The sequence below is a fragment of the Manacus vitellinus genome, unplaced genomic scaffold, assembly GCF_001715985.3.
Source record: "Manacus vitellinus isolate BGI_N305 unplaced genomic scaffold, ASM171598v3 scaffold_59_pilon, whole genome shotgun sequence".
Classification (NCBI taxonomy): Eukaryota; Metazoa; Chordata; class Aves; order Passeriformes; family Pipridae; genus Manacus; species Manacus vitellinus.
In genome coordinates this window covers 3053830-3072276 of record NW_021940681.1, presented here as the reverse complement: position 1 = coordinate 3072276, position 18447 = coordinate 3053830, and the positions used below count along the sequence as shown (strand labels likewise).

The 18447-nt window shown below is 46.5% G+C and overlaps 1 protein-coding gene across 3 annotated transcripts in view; it reads right to left on the bottom strand.

The window, feature by feature from the left end:
• Positions 1–855: 855 nt before the first annotated feature.
• The window catches only part of CD151 (CD151 molecule (Raph blood group)), a 34703-nt gene continuing 17111 nt past the window's right edge, over positions 856–18447 (bottom strand). For all 3 annotated transcript variants that reach the window (XM_018082073.2, XM_018082071.2, XM_018082072.2), the window contains exons 3-9: positions 15345–15448; positions 14366–14557; positions 9780–9854; positions 7185–7289; positions 6163–6318; positions 3798–3884; positions 856–3003 (exon numbers count right to left, since the gene is read on the bottom strand). In XM_018082073.2, coding sequence (XP_017937562.1) covers positions 2944–3003; positions 3798–3884; positions 6163–6318; positions 7185–7289; positions 9780–9854; positions 14366–14557; positions 15345–15428 — 759 coding nt within the window. In that variant the 5' untranslated portion in view covers positions 15429–15448 and the 3' untranslated portion in view covers positions 856–2943. The remainder of the gene's footprint in view (positions 3004–3797; positions 3885–6162; positions 6319–7184; positions 7290–9779; positions 9855–14365; positions 14558–15344; positions 15449–18447) is intronic.

Here is an 18447-nt window from a genome sequence, read left to right as displayed (position 1 = left end):
TTCGCGAACGAAGATTTGGGAAGGCTCTATCCACATTTGTTACAGGCACATTGGTGGCTTATGAGGCCAATACATGACAGACATATCCGATTGCAAAAGGCACAGCAGAAAGACTCCTTAGGTGGTAAATTCTGCAAAACACGGTTCTTTCTGCATTGCCTTTTCTCCTCAAGAATGATCCTGCGTGTGTTCTCAAAGGAGACAGCAGCATTATAGATGGTGTGTCTCCAGGCCTCCCGATTTGAGGCCAGAGTAGACCAGTTATGGTGATCAATATGGCCAAGGCTGAGATGTTGTTTCAGGGAGTCCTTGTATCTTTTCTTGTCCTTTGTAGCCAAGGTAGAAAAGGGGAAAGATTTCCACTGTCTTTGTGGTAAGTGGAAACAGCAGAGCCCTGAGCCAATTGAGAGCCTCAAGTGGTCTTCTGAAGCAGACCTGACTAATAACCACAGGTGGCAGTAGGGCCATCACGGCGAATTTGGATGTTACCTGATGGAAAAGGCCCTGTCGCGCCTGCCTCAGAGCACGGCCTGCGACAAGGAGGTGTAGCCTGTATGACAAGGGTGAGAGCACAGATCCTGGAGCAGTGCTTGGGTGCACACACCACAGCTGATATGCATTACCTCGTGCCCTGAGGTTCTGCAGCTTCAGCCTCTGGTGCCACAGGGAGCAGCCTGCAGCACCCCATGGCAGCACGTCATAACCAGGCTGGTGAGGCAAGGATGTGGAGCAGATTCTCTCCCAGCTTCCTTCCCAGGCTGGTCCCTCAGACTGGCTTCTTCTCTAGAAGCTGGCTCCTCAGCATCAGGATCTGAGCCATCCATAGAACCCACCTGGCATATGGTACCCGTTCAATTTTGCTGCACAGAGTCAGTACAGAACCTTAAGCTTTATTTTTCTATTGGCCAGCAACTTAAACTGGGTTAAAAAAAATCCAAAAGCAATGAATATTGTTACACAGAGAAAAAGTATAAAACAACTCAGTGTACAAAAGCCAACTTACTGTTCATATCTCATTCTTCCTGGCCTCTCCCAACCCTGTACAATGTCTTTGAAGGGAATGGGCAAAGGCAGCTATGAAGATATGCTTAAGAAACTAGAAATATTGCTTCAAGCAACATGCTCAATATTTTCCTCTTAGTTAGTAGTCAATACTTGTTAAGGAACTTTACTATAAAACAAGAAATAATTTAGAGATTTCTCCTTTAGATCATTACACAATAATTTAGATTTCTTTCCTACTGCTGTGGAACCAAGGATACACCTCAGTTCCTCCACCTCTCTTTTCAGCATTAGTCAAGGATTATTTCTCAGGGCTGATGATGAGGGAGTTTCAGATTGACCTGCTCTGAATTTTAGCATGTCACCCTTTAGTGCCAGTCCAAGATTTCTGCTCTGTGAACCAAAAACCCCACAATGCTGCAAGACCCTTTAGTGGTCTGGATGATTTTGCTTGTGTTGGCTGTCTGCTGCCAGGGACAGGGCTCAGCCAGCATCGCTAAAAGCCCAAGAGAGGAAATAAATTTGTCTACAGAAGTCTGAGCCTGTCTTCACTGCTCAGAAACACCAAAATCCCGTGGCCCTTGCTGCTTCATGAGTATAATAGACACACCAGGAATGAGGGATGAGAGGCACACAAGATACCATGAATTCAGGCTGAGAACCTGCTGGCACCAACTCCATGGCAGCAGTGATGTCTGTGTCCTGTATGTATACGGTATCCCAATGCACAGACAATATTTAATTAAAATCTATTCCACTGCAGCAAACAGTTAACCCAACACTACCAATTTACCAAGTATACTGGGCCAGCTGGTTCAAACTGACTCTCCTGACTTTCTCAGCAGTAACCAGTAAAGTGGGCTTCCAGATAAAGCCAGAAAACCCTCAGCTGATTAATGAGGTCTTTGGAGGCTGATAAAACATTTGTATATATTCATTTCCTGCCCAAGGGAGGCAAGCCTGGAGGGTTTAACTAGAAAAATCAAGCCAAGGGCATGTCCCTACATGTATGGTAACAGATGAAGAAGGTATTTCCCCTAACTGAACAGGCCAAAGGGAAGCAAGATATGCCAGCCCCACAAACAGACCAGCTCTTCACCAAACCTCAGCAGGGGATAGGTAGGAGGAAATGTGTTCTCACTCATGCTAGAAGCCACTCAATAAGACAGACAGAATTAGAAAGTAGTCCATCATCTTTGCATCAGAATTGGTAGGAAGAAAAAGGCCTCTTGTAGCTCCTAATGGCACTGTGTTGGGGGAAGCTTCAAGGAAGAGGAGGAAGTGCTGAGAAATCCTAAGGCACTCACATCTTGGCAACATGAGAGTCACCACCAGATTTCAGCTGCACCAAGTTGTGCTCCCAGTTAGCAGGACAAGTAGCTCCTGCCCCAGTCAGCCAGGCAGGCATCCTCTCAGGTGGAAACAACTGTGTTAGGATGTTGGTGCACTCTTGGGAGGAGGGAGAGAAATCTTCCATGTATGAGAAACTCAGCTCTGACTCCAGCTCAGCACAGAAACATCATCTGTCCTCAGTGTCAATGCCCAGTGCTGCTGAGCCACTTCTCAGAAAGTGATTCTTGTACAGCATTCTGATAGCTTCATGTTGGCTCAGGAGAAGCCTCAAGAGAAGTGGCCTTGGATAAATCTTGCTTCATAGTTATAACAAGGGACTGTTTCACTAAAGCTTCTAGCAGAAGATCCACAGCTCTTTTTTTTCTTGACATGGAAGAGGACCCGCTGAGCTCCCGGCTGCCTTGTACACAACAAGGAGGGTGACTTTCCCCCAGAGGGGCAGGTAAGGCGGTGCGTGGTTCTAAAGGCATTTAATTATAGAGCCAAGTCCTCAGGTTACAGACACTTTGGTGGTGGTGATGGAGAGTGGTCAGGTTGGCAGGTGCTAAGGGAAGTGGCAGAAGGGGAGCAACAGTGTTCCCACAGCTATTAATATGGTTCTGACTTTAAACTCTTGTACAAGCAGCAGGTGAAAATCATCCCAAAGATCTACAGAGGGAAAAGAGAAGGGAGAAATATATGAAAAAAGAGAATGGGTGCAGCGGAGGCAGCCACTTGCAAACTAGCAGTCTGGACTCCGGCTGGTGTGGCAGCCAGCTCCCGCCTGGAGGTACCACACTCCAGCTTGCAATAAGCAGCAGGAGAGAACATAATCTGTGCTAATCCTTGTAATTAACCACCAGTAGCTTCCTGGGGTGTAATTTGGCTGCTTTCCAGAACAAAGGGGAAGACGACGAACTCCCAGACACATCTGCATCAGGAAAAAAAATATCCTGTGCTCTCCTCTCTATTTATAGATATGGGACACCCATATCCTACCCTTTTATTCATCACCCTCTCCAAAATAATGGCAGACCCACAGGGCTGCCATTCAATATGACACAGCTGAGGGAGAAATTCCGGATGATTTAGGATAATCCCGAGGAGCCGGGGTAGGAAGGCCCCTCCGGCGGAGCGGCTCCCCCGCTGGGCGGGCAGTGACGGCACATGGCCACACGAGGGCTCCCTCGGGCTGCCGAGCCGCCGCCATGGCCGGCACGGCCCTTCCCATGGCCCGGGCAGAACTGTCCCCCTGGCCCCGCCGGATACCTGCAGGGAATGGACCACACCGGCTGAAAGGCTTCTGCTTTGGAGCTGGAGAATCCTCGGGTCCCCGGAGTACATGGCAACTTCTTGCCAGGCAAGGAAGGGCAATACAACACCAGATGTTTTTTCCATCCCCTGGCTCAGGGGTTCCTTTAACTTCCGCCCAGCAACCCCAAAACTCCACCCAGCCCTTTTACCTGCACACAAGCAATGCTGATCCCCACTGCCCCAATAATTTTCAGATGCTCTTGAATGAAGTTTTCCAGCTTGGTAATGCAACCGCTCTGCAGGGTGAAAGGAGGGACATGGAAAGTCAGCTTCATTTCAACCTCTTGTTTAATTTAGTCCCATGGTTGTGACACGTGAAAGCAACATTATTGAAGGTGGCATCTGTGAGCAACCTCTTCCCCCAGTACCACTGGAAAAGTGACACAGATGATGTGAACTGCATCACGTTTTGTATTGCTCTGGACCAGCTGGCTCAAGAACCACTGAACAAACCCGAGGTGGCTGCTGGCTGGGCAGGAGAAATGCAGAAAAACCTGCCACATCACACAGAGCACGCCACTCTTCTCTCAGATACGTGGAGAAAGATTCCCTCACTCACTGCCTAGCACATGTCTGGGGAGGATATTTACTCCTGTCAGGCCAAAAGGCCAAGGAAACGCTGCTGAGTGGATGCAGTACAAAAACACTAAAATAACAGGAACCTTTTAAGAGGAAATTCTTCCCGCTGCTATTTATGACAGCAGCGAGTTTCAGTGTGAACCTGGAACACCAGGCTCTGGCTGCCTCTGCCTTGCCACTGCATCCTTGGATGGCGTCATGACCTTTCCCCTCCCTGTTTCAGGCCCAAGTTTTTATCGTCAGAAGGCAAAATTAAATCAGCAAGAGCATTCTCTGTTGCTCTGTTTGTTTTTTTTCCCTTTAAATAATTAAACTGTTTAACTCTTGAGACAGGTTTTCACTGGAAACATCAGGGGGATTTATTGTGTAGGCTACAGCAGTGCCCCAAGAATGCCGGGGGCCCTCTTGCCCCAGGAGTTTACAGTGAACACACTTACACACATGCAGGCAGAAGGAAGGAGTGAGCACACAGCCCTCCATGGAGGGTTGGCAAATGCCTCATTTTTCCCATGCCAGCATTAGATTTTATAGTCAGACCCAGCTGCCCTGATATGAAGTAGATACTCCTGTTCCCTATCTGACCCTTTTCTAGGTTTTCCTTCCCCAAAGCCACTTAAATATTTTGTGAACTCTAAGAATTCACATCATGATATGCAGCATCTGACTGTGGATCCAAACTTGCCCTTTCAGCTTGTTCTCCTCTTCAGGTAGGCCAAAACATCTGGTAGCCTACAGGGCCTCTCTTAATGCAGCTGTGCAGCTGCCTCCAGCTTCACCCAGCACAGAGAGAGGATGGGAATTGCCAGCCCTGCCCCTCAAATGGTTGTGGGTTTCCACTCTCAGAAACACCTCATCAGCTCATGGATGCTTCTTGCACTACTTCTCATTGGGTCTTGCCCAAAAGGCAAACCTTATGGGAAAGCCTTCTTCCTGAAGTCCAAAACCCAGCCAAGCAGCTGGACATATGAAGGGCTTTGGTAGATCAGAAAGACTGGACTTCATCTCCCTATTTATTCTACAAAAATAGATGGTTGGCTTCCTTTGAGCTGCTTGAGTTTCTTGGCTTAATGCAGATGTTATTCACTTTCCTTTTCCAAGTCCTGCTCAAAACACAGACTGTGAGAAAGAAATACCTGCTCTGAAGGGGCCACCTCTTCACCAGCAGCCCTCCTTAACTGTCAGGGGGACAGGAAAAGGAAAAAGCTCCAGTTGCTGCTCCCTAGGCTGATAAAGCCAGCCAAGGTGCTGGCTTCACTGATGAGAAACAGGTCTATGCTGCCCCATAGAGAGCATCACAGTGAGCAAGTTAGAGCCAGGCAACAGGACTGGAGGGTGTCAAAACAGATGCAAGAATTTTCACCAATCTTATGCAAGCTGGATGAATAAATGGTCTGAGAGGCACTTGTTTACTTACTCAGCTAGATTAGGATTCAATTTGCTTCAAGATAAGCCCCTATATCTTGACTCCAGCTACTTTTCAGGACAAACCGCAGCCCACTGGAAATGCCCTAATTTCTCTGATACTGGGCCCTCTTTCTTCCCCATATGCTGTAGATCAAATCCCATGTCAATCAAGAACTAAAAGTATCTCCACTTGCACCTCACCGTGTAATTCCAACCACAGGAAGCTGTGTCAAATGTAGGACTTGCATCCCAAGTCTCCTGCCAGAACCAACAACCTCTCCCACTTTCCCCATTATTAATGTACTCAGTGGTAACAAATATAATTTAGTATTTTTCCCTATACCTACATATAAATTAATAGCCTAGATGGCTGAATGCTCAGCTAAAGAAATGAATTCTGCTTTCTAAGGCACGCTACTGACTTTGAAGCCTACTGATATACCTTGCATTAATAACCCAACACCCTCACTCCCTTGCCCACCTCCTTTAGATACTTTGTGACAGGTGGTTCTGAAGCCCTTTTCTCTTTACCTCCTTGTAGATGTTGGAAGGATGGTCTCTTCGCCCACACAGGTCAGTTATCGTCTTACAGCAGCTGTCTGGGACTTTCCGCCCGTTGGCCTCTGAAGATTTGATCCACAGGCTGTCAGCCCAGTCCGTGTGGTTATTGCTCCCACAGCACTTGAACTGTACACACAGAGAGCAAAGCCTGAGCCTTCAGCACCACAACCTCCTTCTCCCTCCAGCCTCCCACGTCAAGATCTGGACTTCACCCTCCTTTGCAGGGACTCCAGCTATCTCATGGGTTTGGGATTTTTAGGCTACTATAATTATTAGTGACTTCTGTGTTAAGCGTCCCCCAGATGGTCATTAAATATCAGGTTCATCTATCCTTCAGCAGCTGTGACTGTTGGTTACTGCTGGGATGAGCTGTAACCAGAGTGCACCTGCAGCTGCCTCAGCTCTTAATCACTGGAGAGTGTTAATGATGGTAACAGGGCAAGTTTAATTACCAGTTACTATCACAAATGCACCTGCTTTGGCAGTATGTGTATAGCAACCCCGCTGCTTTTAAAGTGCCTATGCACAAGGGTCCTTTCTGTGGGAAAACCTGTCAGAACTGTGGCAGCCCCAACCTGAACCGCTTCTGAGCCTGGCACAGTGAGCAGCAGTGGTGGGAGAGCTCTTCTTTCATTATATCTTGCTCTCTAGAGTACTGAGAAATTTAATGAAAAATGTCAGCAATTTCTCCAAAGCTTTGAACTGGCAAGTAGACACAGCTGTCAGAGTGACCTGGCAGCTCCAGTTCACTGGGAGCACCTCAGATATTGTTTCCCAAGTGCTACTGCTATTCAGTGATCACACCATGCAATTCTGCCAGCTGCATGGCTCAGGCCCTGCACCTCACCCAACTTCGCCTCGAATCAGGACAAGAACATGCACTCAGCATACAGAAGAAATACCTGGAGGTTGGATGTCAAGAGATGCCTTTTGTATGCTTCATTTTAAGCCCTGCAATTGCATTAGTTCTCTTTGCCTGCAGAGATCCTTACCTCCTGCTGCAGTTTGTCTACGGCACTGGTAACACTCTCTTCTCCCTCCTTCCGGTACTTCTGGGTCATGGTGTTCTTCAGATTTTGTTTCAGCTCCATGCTCAGCTGAATGGAAGAGACAAATGGGATAAAATCACTAGGCAAACTCGCTCCTTGGAGTGACCAAGAGCTCTGCATGTTTTATTGCCTTTGCTCCAAGAGGAGAGCAGAGCAGAGAGCCCAGTGGAAGCTATAGCTTCCTTCAAGATAATCCTCCAAGGTTGGACTGGACAGGCTTATTTTCAAATGATTACAGATCTTGCCTCTGTTTTAATAACTGGAAGGAGGTGTTTTGGGACCAAATTTCAAACCCTGTTGCACATCACCATATGGCTCCTCACCCTGAATCTTGGTAAGATTGCCAAGACATGCCTGCAACAAAAGGGAATATAAAACTATGCCTGCTTAAACATGAATATGCCTGTGACACCATGTGCAGTCTTCTCCCTCTAAGCCTGTGACAAAATACTAAAACCCAAGTCACTCTGTCGAGGAGCAGAAAGAAATCAGTGTCCTTGGCATCCTGGACTGAAGCCATATAGTTTGAATACCTCTTGTATTAGCTTCAAAAAGGATGCCACAGGAGGGAATTAAGTGTGTGACTGCATAAGTACTGTAAGGCCTTTCCTGGTAATAGAGAGATGAAATCTGATTTTGCAAGAGCAGAATTTCTGAAAGCATCATCATAAACCACTGGCATGTCCAGGTGATTGGATTCAAACATTTATTCATGTGGAGACTCTTTAAGCTAGATGAATTCTTTGAATTCTTCTCACTCATCCAGACGTCAGTGAAAAAGTACCAAAGAGCTGCATCTTTTTTTTATCATCCTAGCAGATCTTTTTTTTTTCATCCTAGTTCATGCAGCAACTTTCCTAGACCAAAAAACGTCAACATGATTTTTAGATGGAGTCAATGAATGAAACAGGTGAGCAGCACCTTTTATTCCACACAGTAAGTAGTAGATGAAAAGTCAAACATCCATTTATGCCAAACTGCGCAAAATACAGTCTGGAGTTTATTCTCCCTTTGAAACACTGTTTCTTCCAACCCCATGTGTCAGATGGTGACAACACCTATCTCACAGAGCTGATATGAGGCCCTGTTCACTAATATTTGCAAAATGCTTGGAGATCCTGGGCTGGGAAGCTCTGTGGAAACACAAAGGACTTAGCGTAAAAGAAAGAAAGAAAAAGGTTCAGCAACTGGAAGGCAAAGGCAAATAAAAGGGATAGTCCATTAGCAGAATTATTGCTTGGAAGAAAAGCAGTTACCTGCAGGCTCACGGGACAGAACTGCAGCATGGAACAGAGATAACAAAAGAACCAGTTTAGACAGACACACGCAAGAAGCCTTAGACACCAAAGCGAGGGCTGAAATAAAAACAGTGGCAAACAGAGCAAGCATCCTGCAACCAAGAGAGAAGGGGGATTTATCAGCCAGAGGGAAAGGGGAAGTGCAGTTATTGATCAAAGACACACTCAAGCGACCTAAAGCACTCAAGGGTACAGTTCCAAATATGCTGTCCCTTATTTCAACCTAGGGATCAGCTCCTCTTCATCCACTGTCACATATGAACCTCACGCATATGCACAGATGGATGGACAGACCCTGGCTTCCTGCCATGCCTACCAGGATTGATCTTTTCCCGTTAAATATGCACACTCATACCCCAGATCCCTTCTGGGCAGGAGCTAGCACAGTTCTTTGGCTCCTCACAAACCACCAGGGCCCATCTTAGCAAGGCAAAGCACAGAAGGCCCAAGAGAAAAAGGAATGGCAAGGAATCCTGGCAGTGAAGTCAACAAGATGGGAAATTCAGCTGCTTTTCAGATAGCCAGTTGATAACAATCCTAATTTGCCATTTCCAATCAATTTCCAGACATGAGAGCAACTTCACAGGCTGTTTGTGCCTTGGTGGTTAAATGCCCTTTAAAAACAAAGCGATTACTTCAGCCTCTGCCCTCAGCAACTGCAAAAAGTGCCAGGCTAGACCTGCAGCTGTTGGGAGCCTGTGCTCTTTCTCCAGCCCCTCAGCTGGGCTTAAGCTGGGTTAAGTAAAGCTCTCAAAAACTTCTTGACCTGAAAGGACCTCTCAGCTGGACAATGCTTTGTCTTTGCCAGTTCAAAGCATGGCAGGTAGCTTGCTGGATGCAGCAAGCTATGTCCTGAACATACCAAGTGGCCCTAATGTGATTTCAGTTGCTTGCACTATGCCTTGAATGGTGTCAGGAGAGTTCCTAGATCTACATAGCCTCAAAAATTGTCTTCTACAAGCGTCTGCAGAAAAGCAGCAGACAAAGGTGCACCACAGGAAGGAGATGAGCAACAAGGCTAAGCAGCCTCCCTAGAGTAACCACCACTGCTTTGTCTAAACCAGTAAATAATCCAAGGTCTTCTGTATGGGGAGGGGAGTGAGCACTGACATGTGAAAAAGAGAACCACAACCAGACCTAGGTCCCAAGCCTCCGAGGCCAATTTTGGCTGGAGAAATGGGATGATAATGAGCTGTTCTCCCTCCCTCGTTTGAGTCCCTAAGGTCTACTGTCCACTCACCTGCTGGTAGTAGATATAGGCCAGGATTCCAGCAATGATCTCCAGGAGAAAGATGCACAGTAGCAATATGAAGTACTGTAAAATAATGGGAAAAGCAAGACATTAGAACAGAATGTAAGGAGATGCTGTGAGCCAGCTTTTCATTAGCTGGTAAAATGCCTGACTGTCTTCATCGATCCTTTCCTCAGCAGTGTTCAAAGGCAGGGGTTGGGATTCAGACCTTGACAGGGTAGGAAAGGAACAATCCCACAGGTTAAGAAAACCACCAAACCACAGGATAGTTGAAAACAAGCACCGGCAAGTGTGAGTTTAAGTCAAAGAGCCAGAGGGATATAGAGAGTGGAAAAGTGCAGGCAACTGAGATAAGATCACTGTACAAAAGAAAGTGGTTGCTGGATAACCTGATGACTGCACTCAGTATCATAGAAAACATCTGATTCTGACATCAATACAAAAAACCCCAACTTTTGCTTGTTTTGATATTGTTTGGGGCATTTTACCAAGTTACTAAGGTGCAATCTATGTTATAATGATGATTCAGTAAAGCCACAAAGGAATCATTTTGCCAAAGATACAGCAGAGCAGCTAAGCATAGACCACAGATTACTGTTCCCCGTGACTCCTGTGGGACTCAGCCACAGGCTGAGGGGCACTGCTGAAGTGGATGGACTTCAGCACTGCCTCAGAGTCATGACTGTGACTATATGTTCTGCTGAACTGGGATCTAGAGGGAAAAGCTCAATATCTCAAAACCAAAGTGAGAAGAACTCCTGGAAGACTAAAAGGAGAACATGACTATTTCTTAAAAGGGCTTAATGGCAGTGACATGGAAAGGGACATGCCCTACTTACCAGAAGGAGAATTATATGGACAATACCAAAAACTGTTTGGGAGGCCTATTCCTATACACAAGGAGGGAAGCCAAACTCATGAGGAAATAGGTATACTAGATTAAAAGGACAAAGCAGCCCTGAAGACACAGGGTGATGTGGCCACTACCTCCTTAGGGTCAAAGACAGATTTTCAGGGAGACCCCCTATCTTAATAAACAGCCTCTACCTTGCCTCTGGTCAGCAATGAACAGCCTCTTTAAGGATCCAGGCTGTTCTATGACTGCTACTAAATTCATCTTTCTGTAGATAAAGCTGAACAGACATCAGTTCTGGCTGTAACAAGAACTTCACGCTAAGTCCCTGAAAGAGCTGACCTCCCCAGGACAGAACAAGGACAGTATCACCTATTTTCTGTTTTACCCCTGAAAGGTCTGTTGTCAAGACATGAAGTGAAGGGCTCTCTAAAAACGTCACTAGACATCAAGCCATCTCTCCCTTCTCAAAGGACTGGGAAGACCTGGGCAGAGCAAGGTGACCTACACAGCAAAGATGCCTTCAGTTGCATGAGGTTTAGACTCCCACTGTGCACTCTTTTCCCCAGGTGTTTCCAAGCCCATTTTTCAGGATTCGAATTACACAAACACTCAGGCTTCCTCTTTCACCCTGTTGGGATTCATCAGCTGCGAAGGACTGACAGCTGGGTTTTATCTGCAGACCCAGCTTTAATCTGAGCACACAATCTCAGTCTTTCACTCCCCAGCCCCATCGATGATCACTGACCATCTCTGCAGCCTGTACAAGGTACTCATTCATACCAGGGGAATGAGTCACTCAGTGGGGAGCAGGATAGCTAAAGGCTGGTTCCAACATTCACAGGAGACTGAAAGGAGGCAAGAAAGGGTTGGCATGCCTTGACAGAACGCTGACTCTCTTTTGCTGGGACCTAGTTATGCTTAACTGCTCTGACATCATCTCTCTGCTGAGAAGGAGGCAGGAGCATGGCAGGATGCTGCCATGAACAGGAAAGCTTATTTATTTCTCCCTGTTCTGTGTAATGTCAGAGACATTCAGGTAGAGCTGAAGCTGTGTCACTACACAGCAGACCTTGAAAAGTTTGAGTCACAAGGCCCTTGTAAAACCTTGTCAGGGAGGTTAGTGCACCTACCACCCATGAATTCAACCTGTCTCTACTGATACACTCCACCATTATCCTTATCTCAGTCTCACTGTTCCCTGAAGGCCACCTCCAAGTATCATGTTGATATAGGGGAGCAGCAGCTTTCACCATGGACACATGCAGAGCACAGGGCTGCTCTCCCTGCTCTTCATCCATAGCTGCAGGGCTTTCTTAGAGGTCTGCTGTGGGAGGAGTAGGCCAGCTCTGGCATGGAATTGTAGGGACATGCCCTACTTGCTTCTCAAGTCAGAAATGTGTGATCACCCAAAGGCTTGTAGCAGACACATGCCCGGACCCGGGTGGGCTCTGGGCAAAATTTACTCTTACCCTGGCTCTAAGCCAGAGTCAGGGCTATCTGGTGTCTCAAGATCTACAGGGTCCAAATTGCTTCCATCCAACTTCAAGTGTTTGAATGAAGTACCAAACATTAGCATGTTTTCTCTGAATAACCCAAAAAATAGTTCAACCCACCAACGATCCAAGTAATTATCTGGAGGCATCTTTCTACTACCTGAAGAAGAGATATATAAGCAACTATACTCCTAAATCAGCAACCTCACTTCAGTGGGAGGGCTTCAAGCTGAAATGCAGCAGGAACAGGAATCATAACCCCTGTGTGTTCCCTTCTCCCTGTCCAAGGTATCTGACTAGAAGAGGCAGTGTGAGGGGACAATCCAGAAGAAAGCCACCTTCCCTCTTTATATGCAAGGTCTTCTATCTGATGGGTCTATTTGATGAGACTCCTGTTTGCATCTTGACTGATATGTAACATAGTAGTGGTCTGCTTATAAGGAGCTGGAATGCAGCATCACAGCCAGTCAGGCCGCAGTTCCATTGCTGTGCCTGCTCATGGAGCCAGAGAAACTCCACATCTGCTGCCCAAGCCTCAGTAGAGCACTTAATTAACAAAGGCAAATAAGCAATGTCATAAAAACAGCAGTACAGCTGTGGGTGATGAGCAATGAAATACTATGAAAAGCCTTGAAGTGGGCCCATAAAACTCATAGCTACATAGAAGGCAGCAAAAAAATTCACAGCTTCCCAAGTCTTCAACAGAAAAACAAACTAAATACCAGATATGCATTTTACAAACAGCACCCAAAGCTGTCAAAAATCCATTTTTAAAAGCAAAAAGAAAGCACTGGGGAGAGCAGAGTGCCGCTTATACCGCTCCCTCCCATATTTACAGGGGTCTCTTGTACAGAGAGAAATTGGGACCGACTGGCACAGACCCTGGGGTGACAGTGAAGCTGTCAGGACTACTGCCTGAGCTCAGAGCTGGCAAAGGCCCCCAGCCAGGCTCACCCAGCCCTGGCAAGTACAGCCCTATCTCAGATTACTCACAGCAACCAAAGCAGAGTACAAGCAAGAAGAGACAATAGGCCTGTCACGACCCGCCACTCTGAAAGGACCCGTGGTGTAAGGAGACAGAGTGACCTGTTGTTCCCAAGAGACAATTATTAGTTTTCTATGGCAGATGACAAAGAAAACCCCACTGGATTTTCATACTTAGCTTCTGGCTGAGGGAAAAAGACAAAGGGAGATCTCTTTGGCATCGAGAGCAAGTGAAGCAAGGCCAAAACAGTCTGCTGCAGACCAGGAGGCTAATGAACAGCATCAGCAATGCACTCACTGTGTCCCCTCTAAATTTTATTCTCCCTTCCTGGCCCTACTCTGCCTCTCACAGGGATTATCAGGTCTTCACAGCAGTGGTACAAGCATAAGGCTTGCTCACAGCTTCTATTTCTGCTCCTCTATCCAAACAAAAGAGGAGAAATGAGACAGTCAGGTGAACGAGCATTTGCAAAGGAGGGAGCTGGTGAAGAGCTGCTGAAGTATCTTTTTCTGTACTTGTGAAAGCCAAGAGCCACCGATTGTTATTTCAGTCACTGCTCTCAGTACTGTAGCCCAGACACTAAAATGACTGCTGCTGCACTCCAGACTGAAGGGGATATTTGAGAGGGAGGGAGCAAAATAGAAATCTCAGGGCTGGTCAAAAACTTCAGTGTCGATGGGTGAGCAGGGAGCTCAGGAAGTAACGCAGAGAAAGGTGTAAAAGAAGCAGCAGATTATAAAAACAGTATGGCTTTTTTTTTTTTGTGGAAGCAAAACTAAAATAATTTTTTTGCAACTAAAGAAAATATTGGAAACGTTCTTATTTTTGACAGCCAAGTGAAGAAGTGTGTTAATCTGGCTTGAACCTACTGTCATTAAAAGCTAGTTTTGCTACAGGTCTCTCATATTTTCCTCTTCCTTCCCATTTTCCAAAAGAGAATACAGGATGGGCAGGAAAGAAGGAGGAGACAAAAGCCACAAGATTTTGAATAGTTTCAAATAGACATTCTTACACAAAGCACAGGTTTTACAGCTATACTTTGTACTTTTGAACCATGCAGCACATTCTTTGTGTGGATGAAAGGAAATGCTCTGCAGCAAAACCTGCCCCCTGGGACAAGGACAGCACTGCTGTCAGGAGCTGGAGGCCTCAGTGGTTTTTAGTCCAGGACAAACAAATAAGGTTGGCACACAACACAACCAAGCTGTTCCCCCAGACAAAACTACCAAACAAAACTTACCACTCTCAGCAAATTCCGACGCTCTTTGAAGGTGGCACAGCAACCAAGGATGCCAGTAACCATGACCACCACCCCAGCCACCACCAGAATATAAGCAGTGGCGGAATATGTGCTGGAGGAGAGCAGGCTGATGTAGTCACTCTTCTCAGCAAGGGTCCAGGTGCCCACTGCCATCACGGCCCCACCAGCCAGCTGGGAAGGGAGAGAAGCGAGCACATGAAGGGTTTCTGATGCATGAACTTCCTCACCTCCCAGAGCAACTGGACAGGGACACCAAAATGAGTCTCAGCTCCATAAGCTGAGCCAAAGATGATCTACGTTAAAGGATGGTTAAACTCTAAACTTTGCAGCAAACGAACACAGAGAAACCAACCACATTCCCAGCAGCCCCCTCTCTCTTTGCAAGCCTTGTGTTTCCAGAGGGCTTTATGCAGCTTCTAGTAAGCTCAGACAGTTTCTCTTAAACATCTGAGTTGGACACTCTAATGCTCTGTCCCATGCACCAAAGTAAAACACAACCCTTTGGCATCAGTAACTTTTCTGGTGGAAAGCACAACTGTAAGAAGCTCTAGTGTGGACCAGCTGCAAGAAGGTGTGTGTTATTCATGCTCTAGCTGTCCCACTTCACTGCCAGGACTCTCTCTGCCATTTTGAGAGGAGGAATGGCAAGGTACTGGAGCCCTCAGGATCCTGGAAAAAGTAAACCAGGTGAAAAAATGAAGATTATTTTCAGGCTTCCTGTTTTTTCTGTATTTGATAACATGACCTACAAACAACCACAGACAGCATCAAACCACAGCTTCTGTAGCATGGGCAAGCAATCCCAAGGGACACGACTTCAACCCACAGGACAAAAGCTGTGTCCTACTGACATCAGCACTTCTTGACAAAGACTTCATCAAGGCCAAGATTTCTGTGCCCCTGACACCAAAACTGCAGTGCTGTCTCAGTGCCTCTGAAACAGACTGAAGTTTCTTACCCAGAAAAAGAAGTTGAAGATGAAGAGCAAGTACTTCAGACAGATGGTCCCACATGTTTCCTTCTTTTCTGTATACTCACGCATCTTTCTGGCTCAGAGGGGTCCTGTGGGGGGGAAAATTATTATTATTATTATTGTTGTTGTTGTTGTTATTAATAATAGTAATAAAAGAGATAAGATCTTGAATCAGTCATTCATCACATCGCTTCTGCCAAAAGGCGATTGTTATTACTCCCCTCCTGCAAGAACTAACACCTCCAATCTTCTGCTAAAGAAAGCCATTCAACTGACTTCAGGGATGCAGGACAGTGCTTGTTTAAATAAAGAGCTCCCATATCCATTTGGGTGACCTACAACACACAAGACCTTGTACAGTGTGAAAGGTAGGCAGACAGTACCAGCATGTGGCCTCCCTGTACTGCCTTCATCCTCCTCTTCTCTCTCCATCCTGCTGTCACTTCTGGAGAATAATTTTTCTCTAGATCGATACCTCCAGTGGAATGATCAGACCCACCACCGAGTGGTCATGCCAAAACCATGAACTGTGATCAACGTTACACTGTGGAAACTTCACTAGAGGCCACGTTCACTTCTTCCTATTTGAACTGAAATAAATAAAATCCCAGACCTGTTCTCCAGAAAATCCAATCTGGCTCCTGACTATCATCTGTAACTGCTGTTCTGAAGGCGGCAACAGAAACCTCTGTCTTTGATTTCTACAGAATAACCTGTCTCCAAAGAATATTATTTTCTTATGGTATTAGTTACAACTCCCTTAAATAGATCCTTCTCTAAGTTTGGGCTATTTTTAAACTTTACAACTGTAACTGGGAACGTACTTGTTGTAAGTTCAAATGTCCTATCCTCTTTGAACCCCAGCAGTATGTTGGAGTAATTAATTCTCTTCTTCACTGCTTACTCCTCATGGCCCTTCTCACTGGCTAGCTGCTTCCCAGGGCAGCTGTCCCAGCTCCTAAGAGTAAGAAACATAACTACTGGCTTCAGCTGATCTGACAGTATAAAACACCCCTGCAGATACACAACAAATGGGAGTTCGTTGTGAGTCAGTCCCAGTGTTACAGATCTGCTGCTCTTGAGCAGGTTTCTCAGAAGCAGGTCTGCAGCAAGTGCAGCTCCATGTCACTTCACTGCCTGTTGTTCAGACCTCAGAAGGTCTAAACCTCTCAAAAAAAAAAATAAAAATTCTCACCACTGCCTAACCAGGCAGACAGGACAAAGGCACTGCCCAGACTATCACTGGTGGCATCATCCGTGTGAGGCAGGATACAGAAGTGCAACCAAATTCACACTACCTGCATTCAATTAAAAAATCATCCCTTTCCTTCCCCAGCAGCCATCAGGGAATGATGCAGAAATTGTGCACCCATATCAGAGCAAAATGTTTTCCTAAAACAGCAATTTCCCTGGAAGCAGGCAGGCAAACAGCCTCTCCATTTTTCCAGAGGCAACCGAGTTCACGCTTACTTAGATTACAAAACTTCTTTCCACAAGTGATGTAAGCTCCCTCCAGGGACCCACTGCAGCTGCAACCCAGCCATGCAGCACAGACACTTATCTACATTGGTAAAACACCTGACAGCAAAGAAAGCAAGCAACCTGTATGCACAGCCAGGCTGCACATCAGGTGATAGTCAGTATTATCTCTGCCACCACACTGCTAAGCTTTGGCTTTAGAGCCAGAACCTAGGCTGGGAACTGCAGCTGCCCATTCTGCAGGATCATTGTATTTTATTTGCAGGAAATTATTTCCTTTTGCTGTATGCCAGCCCACTCCTAAACCTCAGCCAGGCCTCTGCTTTAGAAACTAACAAATGAAGCTAACAGGGAAGGCAAGGGTGAGAACATGCCAGCAGTCCCACCCATGCCTGTCCAGCCCATCACCATTTCACAACAAAACATTTTTCTCTAGAATAACATCTGGCAACAGCAGTTGGCAACAGAAGGCTGTTTCACCAGCACAGGGAGCAGCTCTGAGATGGTGGCACAGATCAAGAACAACTCTGCAGAGTTATCTTCAGAAGAGATCAGAACCTCCAGCAATGCTCAGATTAATTACCATGTTGCAGCACAAAAGGGCCCGGGGCTGTGGGAAGGAATGGATGCTGCTGGTACTGTATGTACTGAACAGACTTGCAAATTCTTGATGCCAAGACACCTCGGGAACACAACATTCATGGAAGGTGACAGATTTACAGCTCCCAAAGGCTTCATTTAGCCACAGAACAAGAATGGCAGCAGCAAGGCAGGCTCCCACAGCCACACATGCCAGCACAACCCAAAGGGTACCTCAGCCCAGACATGAGAGATGCCCTCTAGTAGCAAGTCTTTTGCCTACCCCTTCTAACATCAGGGCTATATGTAGAGGAATATGCACTGCAGGTCTGCAGAGACCAACCCTGATTCCTATCAGTGATAGCAAGGGGATGGTAACAAGGCTTACTGTCCTTGGGCTGGCTCCTTGACCCAGCTACCCTCTTGCTTCCAAGGATTTTAGAAACCTTCCTTCCTTCCTTCCCCTCAAAGTATGTCCCCTGCTAAAAAAAGCAACTACAGGTATTTCCACATATTGCCATAGAGCAGATGCTGTGCCCTAGCAAAGGACACCAACTTGTCCCTCCTTCTGATCCAGAAATCCCGTCACAACTGCATCCTTTTCTTGGTGAGGACTGGGCAAACACACAGCTGAGACTGCACCTGCACTCAGACGAGAGTCTGAAATCCCCCCAGGACTGCAGGTCCTGCTCCACCCAGGGCTTCGTACAGATCTTTCAGGCAGCTTGGCTTTGCTGCTGTCAGAGAATCTGCCTCTTTCCAGAGGGCTGGCAGAGAACAGCAGGTTTATAAAGCAGGGTGATTCACCAGGGATGGCAGGCCATGAATCAGAAAGCAATCAGGGCTGTCTCCTGTATAATCTATCCTTCCGAGCCAGGAGCAGAGCTGATGGCACTGGCTGCCTCTGCTTGCTATATGACTCACCCAGCAAGCTATTCAGGGAAACAGCTCTCTCTAGACCCTCTTTTTGGAAGTCATGTGTTTGTGCTCCTTGCCTCAGAGTGCCTGCTGCCTCCCATCACCTACCAAG